Source organism: Cottoperca gobio, chromosome 24 (genome assembly GCF_900634415.1).
Source record: "Cottoperca gobio chromosome 24, fCotGob3.1, whole genome shotgun sequence".
NCBI classification, from domain to species: Eukaryota; Metazoa; Chordata; class Actinopteri; order Perciformes; family Bovichtidae; genus Cottoperca; species Cottoperca gobio.
In genome coordinates this window covers 14843651-14857044 of record NC_041378.1, presented here as the reverse complement: position 1 = coordinate 14857044, position 13394 = coordinate 14843651, and the positions used below count along the sequence as shown (strand labels likewise).

The following is a 13394-nucleotide window of genomic DNA, read 5'->3' as shown; positions in this document are numbered from 1 at the left end:
GAGCCTGGTGCTCCCGGTAGGGTCTCCCAAGGCAAATTGGTCTCAGGCGAGGGGCCGCACTAAGAATGGTTCAAAATGACTTCATGATACAGAGGGAAAGAGAAGGAGAGACCCTGCTCGGAGGAAGCTCGGGGCCCCCGTCTGGAGCCAGGCCCAGAGGGAGGGCCCGGAGAAGGGAAGATTGGGGTTCCTTACTGGAGCTGCTGCCCCCGCGACCCGACCCCGGATAAGAGGTAGGCGATGGATGGATGGATGGATGGATAGAAATAATAATTATAATAATAATAATAATAATAATAATAATGATAATAATAAAAATAAACAACTTAATTTGTATAGCATTCATTCAATAAATGCAGCACAAAGTGCTTTACAACAAGCGAAAATAGACAGAATGAACATAAAAACGGGTAGAATTACATAATTAATGCAAAATAAAACAGATTTGATCAAATAAAATACAAATATATTAGACTGCTTATCTAAAGAAGAAAATATTTTGTTTTCTCAGGATAATTAAGCCATTATCACAGACAACAAATGTGTTATTCTGAGATATTGACATTTCTTCTATGGTAAATATAGAAGTGGATTAGAGAAAGTTAAATTAAAATACTGAATGATAACATCATTGTGTGGCATTCTTCTGGATCAGATGTGTTGGGCGCATGTTAAAACCGATCTATATATCAATATTTTTATATGGACATTTGGTCAAATTACTTCCATTTCCCAGTTTGTACATTCTTGATTCCTTTCCTCTCCTCCTCTCCTTGTGTCTTAGTCCCACCCACAGGAGATTTGAGCGGAGGAGGCAAGGAAGAGACACAAGGAGAGGGGAGTCGAGGCAACAGGCATTTAGTAAAATGAAATCCTTTCTTTGGAGCAGTCATTTCAAAGTGATCACTTTGATGATATGATATGATATGATATGATAAGATATGATATGATGTGTGGTACAGCTGTATCAGCTGTCCATTGTTTTGTTGCACCGCTGTATTTTATGATCTCTGTCAGGTGAGCATAACTGTGTTTATGACAATTTATGTATTTACTTTGAATTGAATTTACTAGATGGCATAATATGACAAGAATGTAGGCTTACTGATGTCATACTTTAATTTTTTAGCACAAACACATAATATATTATCGTCTTTATATATTTTATTGTGTGAAACACAACAAATGTTTGTATGAAAAGCTCCTATAGGCTCCTATACATATAAAGTGATATCTATTATATACACAGCTTCCCCAAGTTATGCTTTCTGCACCAACATTAGCAGCTGTTTGCACTTCTAAACATTATGTCACGATTATAGCAGTTGAATTAAACATAAATAATATCAAAGTGAAATGTAAATAAGGAAAGCAATTAAAACAATGCCACACAAACGGTGAATGGCAGAACATTTGATGGCATATTTGATCATATTAAATAACTAAAACTTATGAATACGACAAGGACAGTTACATTTGTAGAGTGGGGTTCTTTTAGGAAGTTTTTCCTTTGTGCAGTTTGAGGGTCTAAGGACAGAGGGTGTACAGCAGGGGTGTCTATATATATATATATATATATATATATATATATATATATATATATATATATATATATATATATATATATATATTTAACGGCACCCCTGCTGTACAGTCTGTAAAGCTCAGAGACAATTGTGTAATTTGTGATATTGGGCTATGTAAATAAATTAGATTTTGATTTGATTCTTCAAATTCTGCAAATGTTCTCCACCATTCTCACAACACAGTCTTTGATAAACGTGCCCTAAATAAAGGTTAGCCATGTTTAGCTATTAACATGGCTACTTCGTAGGTTGCTTTGGTGATGTTTTCATTTGACTCACAGGCCCGCGTGAAGAATCGCTGTTGTGATGTCAGAGCAGCTTGGAGTTGCTTCACTTTCTCAGTACGGTCACTCCCTGCTAGCTTGTCGTATAAGTTAGCATGTTTTTTTCTGGTAGTGTCTCTATTCATGGGATTCCTTAAACAGGGCAACTGTCTCTTGACAAATTAGGCAAACACAATTGCCTCGATTTTCAGTGAAGAAATATTGTAATTCCTATCGTTCCTGAAAGCGGCGGCCCTCACTGTCAACCTCCCTCTTTTTATTTGCAGTCGCCATGGTAGCAATGAGCGTCAAAGGGTTCACACATAAGCCGTTACAGAGTCGTTTGCGCCTAAAACGCAGCATGTGTAAGACCCGTTGGAGTGGTGCTGCCACCACGCGGTGAAAGGAGGAATTGCATTGTAAAGATTTTTTCTGTTTGACAGCGCTAGCGGGCCATAAATAATACATTATAAAACCGAAGCTGCGGGCAGTATGAAATCTGACCGCGGGCGGTGATGGCCCCCCGGGCTGGATTTTGGACATGCCTGCCCTAGAAGAATCACAGATATTCATATATCTGTGATTTGGGTTGATCGGTGAGCCAGTAATCAGAGGCAGTGGATCTTGCACTGGCACAAACCCTGAAGAGACACATCTAATTGATTAATATGATTAATTTTGGACATCTGTAGGATATGATTTATATTTATATATGATAACTGAAGCAGGTATTATACTGACACTAGTTATTATTGCTGTGATAATCTCCATTCAAACTCAAATCCTTTTGTACAACACACAAAAGACTGCCAGAGGCAATGTTAAGGAATGCATTGCAGATTTGACTTTTCAGGTTTTCAGTCCACTCTGTCAAACTGTCTCGGCCTAAGGTAAAAAAGAAAAGTAGCTTCGGCCTCATGCTACAAAATTACAATTATATTGCTGTTGAGATTGCTTTATTTTTTATTGCATTTTATTTTATTAATACATCGTTTTTTCTTTCCTCTTGGTCTTTTACTTTCGGTAAGATTAGTGTATTTTGCACTGCAGAGCAACCACACAGACACATAGCGTCATAACAATAATGTTGGTCACTTGATTAGTGTAACATTGTGAATGTAACTTGGGTTCTTATTATCTCTAACAGCTAATCTCGGTTACTTTTAAATATTGTTTTCATAATATAACTTTTTCCTTATCGGAGCCCGTAATAACAAACAAAACGAAACATCCTACCACTTGTTACCGTAACGATGAGCGACAACGACATTTCCAGGCAGCGATCATTTCTACAAAGAAACCTGAACGCAGCATCCAGAGCTATGATTGAGGGTTGAGGAGGACGATGAAAACAAAAATGGACATCGAACGAAAATAGCCCAGTAAGACTGAACATGTGGTGTCTCGTGTAAACGCGTTGGAGTAGCTTAATGTATTAACAGTGTAACGACGGAAAACCGTGTATAAAACATACTGTCGTTTCGAGCAACGACTGCTAGTTCTGTAGCTAACTTAGCCTCAGTAGCTTAGAGATGTATGCTAGCGTTATTAGCTGTGTGTAACATTGCCAGTATGACATTGACCACTAAGACTATGGTAGTTGAAAGTATTAATTTGCATTTGCTGATTCACATACTGTTCAGACAGAGCATCGTGTAACCGACTGCAGCGCTTGCAGCCGTTAGTTCACTCCCCCTTACTATGTGCCGTTGATGTTGATGTTATTGCTCTGTTACTGAAATACAACAGCAGCCATTATGTTATCCCACAAGACAGAGGTGCAGTCATGTTCTCGTAAATGATAAGCAAGCAGCCGTGCAAGTGTTTATCTGCGCCATAGGTACAGTAGACACAGGAATCTTGCTTTGGCTCATAACTAGAAAACATTATATTTGGCTGTGGTTGTATTTTCTTTAGTGACCTCAGGTTGTCGCTGTTATTCATTTAATCAATACGTTTGCATTTTCATCTCAATTATATCTGTAATTACATCTTGACTATGAAGTTATTGCTCTGCCCTTACTTTATGTGCAGGGCCTCCAATTAAAGATATATGTAATTAAAAAACGTGTATCTAAAGATAATACAACATTTAGGGTATTACTACAGCATGCACTTTCAAATATCTAAAACTGAACTCTTTGTTTCATATAGTATTACACATTGGGTTGTTGGGACATTGGGACAGTTAAAGACATCACCTTGGACGTGGACATTTTTCACTGTTTACTTTAATTAATTTTGCTTGTCTGATGTCATTACAGGCTGTCTATGCCAGACCTCTGACTGGCACTTCTTGAAGAACCTGAGGGTAGAAAAGTGAGAGGCCAGAGTCCTGAACCATGGAGGCTCGCTTTGGTAATATTGTGTTCAGCTCCAAGTTTGACTCAGGGAACCTGGGACGTGTGGAGAAGGTGGAGAAGAGCAGCTCCAGCCCTCCTACCGATATAGCTCCCAGTGGGAGCGCCCTCTCAGTGTCAAGCCTTACTCCTGACTATGACTTCAATGTGTGGACACAGCCAGACTGCGGTGGCACAGAACATGAGAATGGAAACAGGTAAACAAACTTATTTTTATGTAGCGAGTATTTTATGTCATTAACATGAGAGGTCAGCAAAATGCATGAGCACTTAGGGCTGCTGGATTATATCATAATTGTCAATATTGAGATCACGATTATTTAACACGATTACTCATTGACTTTGTAACATTATGTATATATTGAAAAACTCACTTTTAAACAATGAATTTTCTTCACTTTAAATATAATTCAACTGAAAAAAACAAATAGAAAAATAAATAATGTATAAAATAAACAGAAAAAACAAATTAATTAAATCTAATTAAATACATTTGATGAAAATAAATAGATGAACTATGTTATAAAGAGTGACCTTAATCAATGACTGTTGCAGTGGAAGAAGTTGAGGGGGTCTTTTGCTCCTTTATTGTTTGGTCTCTGGTTGGTCGTATTGCCTTGTGGTACAGTCACCATCGTGTACCAAACCTTGTCGGACTCCTTGAAACCAGCTGTTTCCAAATCGCTGAATTGCTTTTAACGTACTTTTCGTTGACCAAAGGCTCTCATTCCGTAATCCTGGCTCAAGCTGAACTTTTTTTTGACGAAAGCGCACTGCTGGATATATAACACAAGACAAAACAAGATCATCATTGCAAAACGGAATGTGGCACAATAACCGTGTTCCCCCCCCCCCCCCCCCCCCCCCCCCGATTAATTGTCCAGCCCTATTAGCAATGTTTTCTATTAGTTACATGTGTTTACTCGCTGCACACAACCCTTACACTGAGCTACATTACTTGCAAAATCATGTTTTTGTGTTTCAGATCATGGTTTTACTTCAGTGTTCAGGGTGCCGCACCCGGGAAGATACTGAAGATCAATGTGATGAACATGAACAACCAGAGGAAGCTCTACAGCCAGGGCATGGCTCCTCTCGTGCGCACTTTACCTGGCAAGAACCGTTGGGAAAGGATCCGGGACAGACCCACATGTGAGGTATGTACACATACAGGCTGTCAGGGAGAGGATGTGGGCATCAGGAGCCAGAGACGATGAGCGTCAGTCTGGATTCCGACAGCTATTTTTATCTTTCTCATAACACGTCTCTTCTTCCTTCCTTCTGTCACTTTGCAGATTGTAGATAACCAGTTCATCCTCTCCTTCACTCATCGGCTGTTGGAGGCGCGCGGCACGACCACCTACTTCTCCTTCTGCTTCCCGTTCTCTTACAGTGAGTGCCAGGAGATGCTGCAGCAGTTTGACAAGAGCTACCCCAATGCTGCTCAACTCAGTCCAAGCAGGTAAAACACAACACACACAGAGACGCCTCAAACACACACACTGTAGAAGCCATTAACTTGAGAAGGAGAAACGTTCACAGGACTCCGATGTAAAAAGGATAAAACAAAGTTTTTTAATTTTTCCAGTTTTTTAGTATCTTCTTACAGTATTTAAAGTAAAGTTCTACTAATGAGCAAACTGAACTACAGCAAGAAAAACCTTGTGACTCGTCATTACTTCAGCCTCAACTGAACAAAACCCCACTTTCACAAATTAACCCAGATGAGCACAAGAGACCTATTTCTCTTAAAGTGACGGTAACATGCATCACCGTTTATTCTGCTCACATCAACATGAATTAAATCCAATGATTACTAGCTGACTTTTAACACATTTCTTGAATGAACTTATTCAATTAAATCACTTGTTTATCTCAATGTACGTAAACTATTAAACAAATACAGACTAAAAACAAGTGTAAACGTATCTTGGCTCCCAAACACACTTTTTTGTTTGTTTTCCCCTACCCCTCTAATTTGTACAATTTCTTACCTTCTCTCCCTCCAATCTCTATTTTTTCTCTGTCAGTGCCCCGGACAGTGTGTATTATCACAGGGAGTTGCTCTGCCACTCTCTAGATGGCAACAGGGTGGACCTGCTCACTGTGACCAACTGCAACGGGATGCAAGAGGAGAAAGAACCCCGTCTGCCTAAACTGTTTCCTGACACCAACACTCCAAGACCCCACCGCTTCTCCAGCAAAAGGGTATCACTCACTCATACACAACACTCACTCAGTAGTCTCTTTGGTAATGTCAAAGCAGTGATGCTGACCCTTGGCCCCTGTGTGTCTGCGTGTGTTCGCAGGTGTTTTTTCTCAGCAGTCGAGTGCACCCCGGGGAGACAGCCCTCATCTTTTGTGTTCAACGGTTTCCTCAACTTCATCCTAAGAAGAGATGACCCTCGTGCTCACGCGCTTAGAAACATGTTTGTGTTCAAGCTCATTCCCATGCTCAACCCAGACGGGGTCGTTCGTGGGCACTACAGGTAAGAACTGACATGTACTCACATGTACCATCCTCACAACAGCATGATAAACATCGTTTGACTCTGATCGGTATAGTTTAAATTCTTGTCCCGATTGCATGTTTGCTTTGAATTATGCACTTCTTCTTGTAAATGTTTGGTATGAACGAGTTTCTCTTTTTGTTTCTCCAGTAATGTGTTTGAAAGGTTCTATGAATAGGGCTTGGAAATATGACGTCATGTAATGCTCTACTGATCCACCATTGTTGTTACAAAGGTTGCTCATCATATGGCTCAGCCTGTACGGCTACAGTTCAGTTACAGTTTAAGCGATTACTAGGTGCTTTTATGAGTTGATTAGCAGTGGAGCTTTTTGAGAACTAGGCTTTCTTGGGTCCTGAAAAATACATCCACCACATGAGAAGTAGATTGGATGATCAGTTGTCGAGAAAATGTTGTCTCTTCGGTCTCTCTTAATCTGTTCTCTAATATAGTGGTGAGCTGTACCAAGCATGCCATTTGGCAGTGCAACAGTTGATAGTCATTACACTACACTGTCTACATAACAGAGACTCCTTCCTTTTGAATTTGGATTCAAAAGTTCAGCGGTGGAAGATGACTTGTTCAGACTTCTAGAGGCTACATTATGTTAGTGATCATTTGTCAGATTGTATATTAAATTATCTTGAGTATGAGGAATGTATTGCTACATGTAATAATCTCTTCTTTCATCCTACCACTGTTCTCTCACAGCGATACTTTCCCTGTCTGAAATCTGTGTTATGCACATTCTTACACAGGAAAAAGCTCATTATAAACCCTGGTTACCTGTACACATGGCCACGAGATGAGCTTTTTCAAGGAGACATCTAGCTGAAGAAATCTCTAAGCTCTAACCTTACTTCAATTATGGAAACTGGTTTTCTCGTACATACTGTAGGACATTTAGGAACCAGGTTACTACAGAAGTCAACTGTAACCCAGTTACTTATAGTAAGTGCATGTAAACACACTGCTGGCCAGGCAGAGGTTACAAGAGCCGGTTGGATGTCAAGTGTTTACCCTTTTAGCTGACGCAGGTTTAGCCCGCGTCACTTTGTCTCAGACAATGATGAGGTCGGGGTATCGATTAACAGTGACACGACTTTGTCAGTGTGTCAGGGTATGCTGCTTCCTCTTTTGGTTATCAAAATATGTTATTGTGTGCCATATACTCTTTATCTTAAAAACAACATGTATTGATGTGGGGAAATAGTGTGTAAGTTATAATAAATGCAGCACAATGTGAGATTGATTTCCAAGCCCTACTACAGTAGAGAAATGTATGGCAGGGCTTCTGCTGTCCTACCACCCACCATACATTTGAACAATGTTAAGAGGCTGTTTTCTTTTTCAAAAGTAATAGTAACCTGTCTCCTTATTGCAGGACTGATTCCAGGGGTGTGAACTTGAACAGACAATACCTGAACCCCAGCCCCGAGCTGCACCCTTCCATCTATGGAGCCAAAACACTTTTGCTCTTCCACCACACACACAACCGCCTGCACAACACACAGTCCAGCACTCACTGTAGCAGCCCCACGCACACGCAGGCCCCGCCCCTTACTATCAAAACCGCCAATCAGCACCAGTCTCCTCCCTTCACCGCCTTTGAAGTCAACTTGAACCAACGAAATGCAGAGAAGGACGCAAATCCTGCGTTGCCGGAAGTTCCCATGGTGATGGTAGAAAACGCATGGGTCACCACGGAGATGGGGAACTGAGGACCATAACACTTCATCGAGCTCCCCCGTTACTGTTGAGGTGACAGTACCACGGATGGAGCAACAAGGAATCAATTCCTCCCCAGGAGGCTGGTGTGGCATATTATGTGGATTTACATGGCCACGCCTCTAAACGGGGATGCTTCATGTACGGAAATAACCTTCCTGACGAGAACCAGCAGGTGAAAATGATTCACCTTTGCAATGTTTTTGGAAAATGCTCAAATGACATTCAGTTCAGTTTTTTCCTTTTTAGCAATGACTTTCTTTCCCATATGGCAGCCACAGCAGATGGAGTACATATACTTGTTGTTACATACATCTAAGCTCCTGTGCACTCTGCTTCCTCTCTTTGCAGGTAGAGAACATGCTGTATCCAAGGCTGATCGCTGTCAACTCCGCCAACTTTGATTTCCAGGGCTGTAACTTCTCTGAGAAAAACATGTATGCACGAGACAAGAGAGATGGCCAGTCTAAAGAAGGCAGCGGGCGGGTGGCCATTCACAAGGCCATAGGGCTGCTTCACAGGTCAGATTTCAGTGGATTCACAAAGCGTCAACAGTTGATGTTCATGGTTTTTTTGTTTTGACCAGAATAAAGTAAGCCTTTTATGGAATGAAAGAAATGTGATTATATCCCACTGTTGATGTTTCACAGTGTTTTTACTCATGTTTAACATCAAAATGTAAGGTAAAAAATATAACTTGTAGGTCTGGGCGAGACAAAGTCAAAGGGAAAAACTCAAATGAGTTATTTTCTTATTTTAACAATATAAACACACACACCTTCTCTGACGGGGCACTTGCAGCGGGGATAGAGAGGTATTTCTTGTCCAGATTACAGCAAAAGTGATTTAGCATATTGTGTGTTTCCATTCACATACCCTATAATGTTAGGGCAACGCGGGCGTGCCGTCATCTTCTACACAACTCTCTCTCTCTCCATTGCTGATCCGGGACCCGCAGGAGGGTCTTCCAGCTCAGGCGTTTTCATTTGCTGCTCGACTTCTTCTCATACAGGATACTATGAGAAAATGATTTCGCTAATGTTACCTGCCTGTGTTTTAGGACTGCCATCGTCTTCTGAATTTCGTGGTGCCACACACTTCTCCCACTCGGCTGCGTGCCTCTTTGCTGGAATAAAAAACTGATTCTTTAAGACAAAGTTACCAACGGAGTGAGTGGACAGTGGTTTGCTCCAGGTCAGATGCTGTAGAAAAATCTGGACTCTTTACTATGAACTATGGGAGCTCAGGGAAGCGGTGGCGGTTCCGTACCCTAACTACCTAAGTTGAAGTAAAATTCAATTTTAATTTTTAAACATCGTCCTAAACCATACGTTTGAATTAATTGACAGAACTAATTTATCGCCCAGTTATGATTACTTCAAGCTGTAAATGTATATTTTTAACATGTTTCTGTTATTGGGTCCCCAACAGCTACACTTTGGAGTGCAACTACAACACAGGAAAAACCATGAACACCATCCCACCTGCTTGCCATGACAACGGACGGGCAACCCCACCTCCACCTCCATCATTCCCTCCAAAATACACTCCAGAAATATTTGAGCAGGTAGGAAAACAAGAGTGATATCTGTTACTTTTCATTCAGAGAGGAATGAGATTGCAGGTTTTCGGGGTACGTGAATGAACAACTTTTCAACACATCCCAAACTACTGACTTCCTGTCATCAGCTGATATTTCCATGCTAGTGTTTGCTGCATTTGAATGTTCTTGATATTTGATAAATGCAAGACCTACCTTTTTTAAACCAAATTGACCTTAAGAGATCAAGCACTTGTGAAGTAAATCCTTTGATGTTGTGCATCAGGTGGGGCGTGCCGTGGCTATCTCAGCCCTGGATATGGCAGAGTGTAACCCCTGGCCACGGCTGGTGCTGTCTGAGCACAGCTGCCTGATGAACCTTCGAGCTTGGATCCTCAAGCACGTCCGCAACACCAAAGGCCTGAACACACACATCCACGCTCATCCTCCGCCAAGAATACACCACAATGGCAACAAGGCGTCACCACCAAAGAGCTTCAACAAGTTAGTTTACTTCTCTTTACTAAACCCAAAAATACTAAAAATGTTAGTTTCCTTGTTTCTTTGTCACATGTAACATTTGGGTCACGGCTTTCTGTGTTTGTCCTCTGGGCAGCTGTCTGTCTGGCTCAGCTTCAGAAAACACCCTCAGTCGCATTCGCTGCAACAGCCACAGCCACAGCAGCAGCAGCCAGACGCCCTCCCCGAAGATGCACAGCTCCCCGAGCTTTACTTTTGGCTGCCCCCCACCCCGAACTCACACACAGCACAACAGCACGCACAACAGCACGCACACCAGCGGACGTGGAGGCAACAAGACACTCGGGCCAGTCAGGGGTAAGTTGATCTCTCAACCATCTGCTTGTGTTGCTGGCTGGCACTTTCTATCACCGCTCCCTGGGTGTACCTCCGTCCTTCTCTTTCACTCTCTTTTATATTTATATATATTCTGTTCTCTTCTCTTGCTACCATCCTCTCTTTCTGCTGTCGGAGTTGTTAAAAAAGGCTAATGGGTGGTTGATGTGTCAGTGTCTGTGTGACTATTAGCTTCAGGTTTATTGTGATGGTCATGTATCATTTACGGAAACCTGAGAGGTAAGTGAGAAAAACGGAGATCCATTTTCAAAGTCTGATCTGAATTTTGACTGAAGAACAGATGGGGGAAATAAAGTTGCCAGGATTATCTCTCTAAATTCCTTAATTAGTTATTTTTCATCTTTGAAGCAGAAAGAGGTTTTAAAGTTACATATATTGTGTTAACTTGCTAACACACAATATGTACCCTGTGTGTAGAGTGCATGGAGAAATTAACGCTCACCTGGAAGAAAACATGGCTGCTTTTGGTCCTATTTAGAGCATTGGCTAGCTGTGCACTAAAGCCTCTTGTGGCCAGACTGAGTACTACAGTATAAAACACTAAGAACAATTCTGATAAAAAAAAATCACCTCCAAAACTTTTTTTTGTTCACAGGTCAAAAAAAAAGGAATTTAGATAAATGATTCTGAGAAAAAATGTTTCCCCACCTGTTTCACAGAAAAAGTTTGATTCGGACTTAGAAAAATGGATCACCAGAATCTTTGGGTGTTAGAAACATGAACAAATGGATCAATGTCCTGAATGTGTGCGGCCTGGAACATCAGCGTGAACCCTACATGACCTTCCTATGACCCCACCTGCTGCTGTTGTCTGTGCATTCATTTTCTCACCTATGAAGATTATTCCTACCCTGACGTAACCACATGAGCCCTGTTCCAAAGCACAAAGACCAAATTGCTTATTTGTGTAGAAAATTCTGGAAACATACTGACATAATTTTCTTCTTAAACCTGGATATTTTCCCATCATACAGATTCTGAGTTGCATCTCGCTAATTGGCACTAAAAGCATGTGAACGCGTTGTTTGTCTCCGTACATGGCTCATGTGAAGGTCTCTTTATGTTGGTGTGTGTACCCAACCGTGTGTGTGTGTGTGTGTGTGTGTGTGTGTGTGTGTCCCTCTCTGTAGACCCTAAGCCTCAGGAGAAAAGACGCCCCCCCCACCACCGCTCCATCCTACGGTCTCCCAGCAACAGCCACGCACCCTCCCGCCCCCCACTCTCACCCCCTTCCTCTTCCTCTTCCTCATCTTCCTCCATGTGTGCAGTGGGCTCCTGTCCCCTCCCGGCCTCCGTCACTATGACAGGTCTGTACTCCCTCCAGTCACCCAGCCTCCACACCTTGCTCCCCTCCCTAAAGGCTCTTCCTCGCCCAGGGCTGCTCTCCAAACTGAGCCCCCTGCTCCTTCAGGGCCTACCAACGCCCAACACCACTCCAGCTGCGCCCACCCAGGACTCAATCTAACCTAACCTGTGAGAGCTTGGGCAGAGTGAGTGTAAGCTCTTAAAAATGCTTGGAGTACCAGACAAGTGGTGTTTAAGTTATATCAAGAGACTGTCTTTACAGAAACTTGCACCTGCCTGGCACTCCATGTACTGTAGGTCAAAACAAGTTCAGATCTTAGTGCGTGTGCGTGTGCGCGTGTGTGCGTGTGCAAGAGAGAAACATCACTGGTGCTAAATTTACTCAAATATAATTGTTTTTTTCTTTTACACAAATCTGTGTAATATGAAAGCTCTTAGAGGAAAGTAAGAAAAAAATAATTATGGTTGTCTATTTTCTAAGTTGTGTTCTCTCCAGTATTTATGACTTAAGAACAGGTTTTTTTTATTATGTTTTTATAAAGGAGTTTCTGTAATGGCTTTTTTTCTTTTCATCTGTGATAGTGGTGGGGAAATTCTTTTTGCCAGGTGCCAAAGTCACCTTTTTATTTTCATCTTTAAAAACAACTTTTTTTTGTCGTGCTCATTTCGGCCACAAGAGGCTGAAGTGCACCACTACTCCATGCTCTACATTCATGTTTTCTTCCAGGTGAGTTTTAATTTAAAGGTTAATGTTTTTTTTTTTTTTAAGAATTTAGAAAGATTATCTTGCCAAAACCTTTGTTCACCTTAATTCTTAAAAATAGGAGAGAAAACAATATGGTTAAGATTTAGACAAAATGGATCACCAGAAGAAGAAAAAAGATGTCCCTTTCATATCAGGGCTTCCGTAGTTCATGACATGTATCTACAGTATTAGCACCTTAGGGTGAATAATACACTTGAGAGTGCGAGTGTTCCTCTAATCTCAATTGTGACTGAAATTTGTTGGAAAATGTTTTTGTTTCATTACCGACCATGAATCAAGCATTGCTTATTATTACCTCTGGCATAGTACTCGTGGATGTCCTGCAGACCGGTTAGTGTGTGATCGGGTTCAGCAAAGAGAGACAGCTGCTTGGCGAAATAATCTCCATTGTCCCCCAGGACTCGCAGAATATTCAGTAGATATTTGCAGTATACATGAATATTGGAAATATTATACTAAT

General features: G+C 41.4%; 2 protein-coding genes across 2 annotated transcripts in view; one reads left to right on the top strand and one right to left on the bottom strand.

Annotated features, from left to right (window-relative positions):
• The window catches only part of LOC115003692 (poly(A) polymerase type 3-like), a 981812-nt gene extending 979897 nt beyond the window's left edge, over positions 1-1915 (bottom strand). Inside the window, exon 1 of the mRNA XM_029425596.1 lies at positions 1866-1915. The gene's annotated coding sequence lies outside the window, so the exon portion shown is untranslated. The remainder of the gene's footprint in view (positions 1-1865) is intronic.
• A 2276-nt stretch (positions 1916-4191) lies between these two features.
• Positions 4192-13394, top strand: part of agbl5 (AGBL carboxypeptidase 5) — a 19430-nt gene continuing 10227 nt past the window's right edge. Inside the window, 14 exon segments of the mRNA XM_029462645.1 lie at positions 4192-4406; positions 5195-5366; positions 5505-5671; positions 6240-6417; positions 6519-6557; positions 6559-6698; positions 8104-8437; positions 8439-8507; positions 8509-8622; positions 8799-8968; positions 9879-10014; positions 10274-10491; positions 10604-10824; positions 11994-12170. Of these exon segments, the coding sequence (XP_029318505.1) occupies positions 4192-4406; positions 5195-5366; positions 5505-5671; positions 6240-6417; positions 6519-6557; positions 6559-6698; positions 8104-8437; positions 8439-8507; positions 8509-8622; positions 8799-8968; positions 9879-10014; positions 10274-10491; positions 10604-10824; positions 11994-12170 (2350 nt within the window).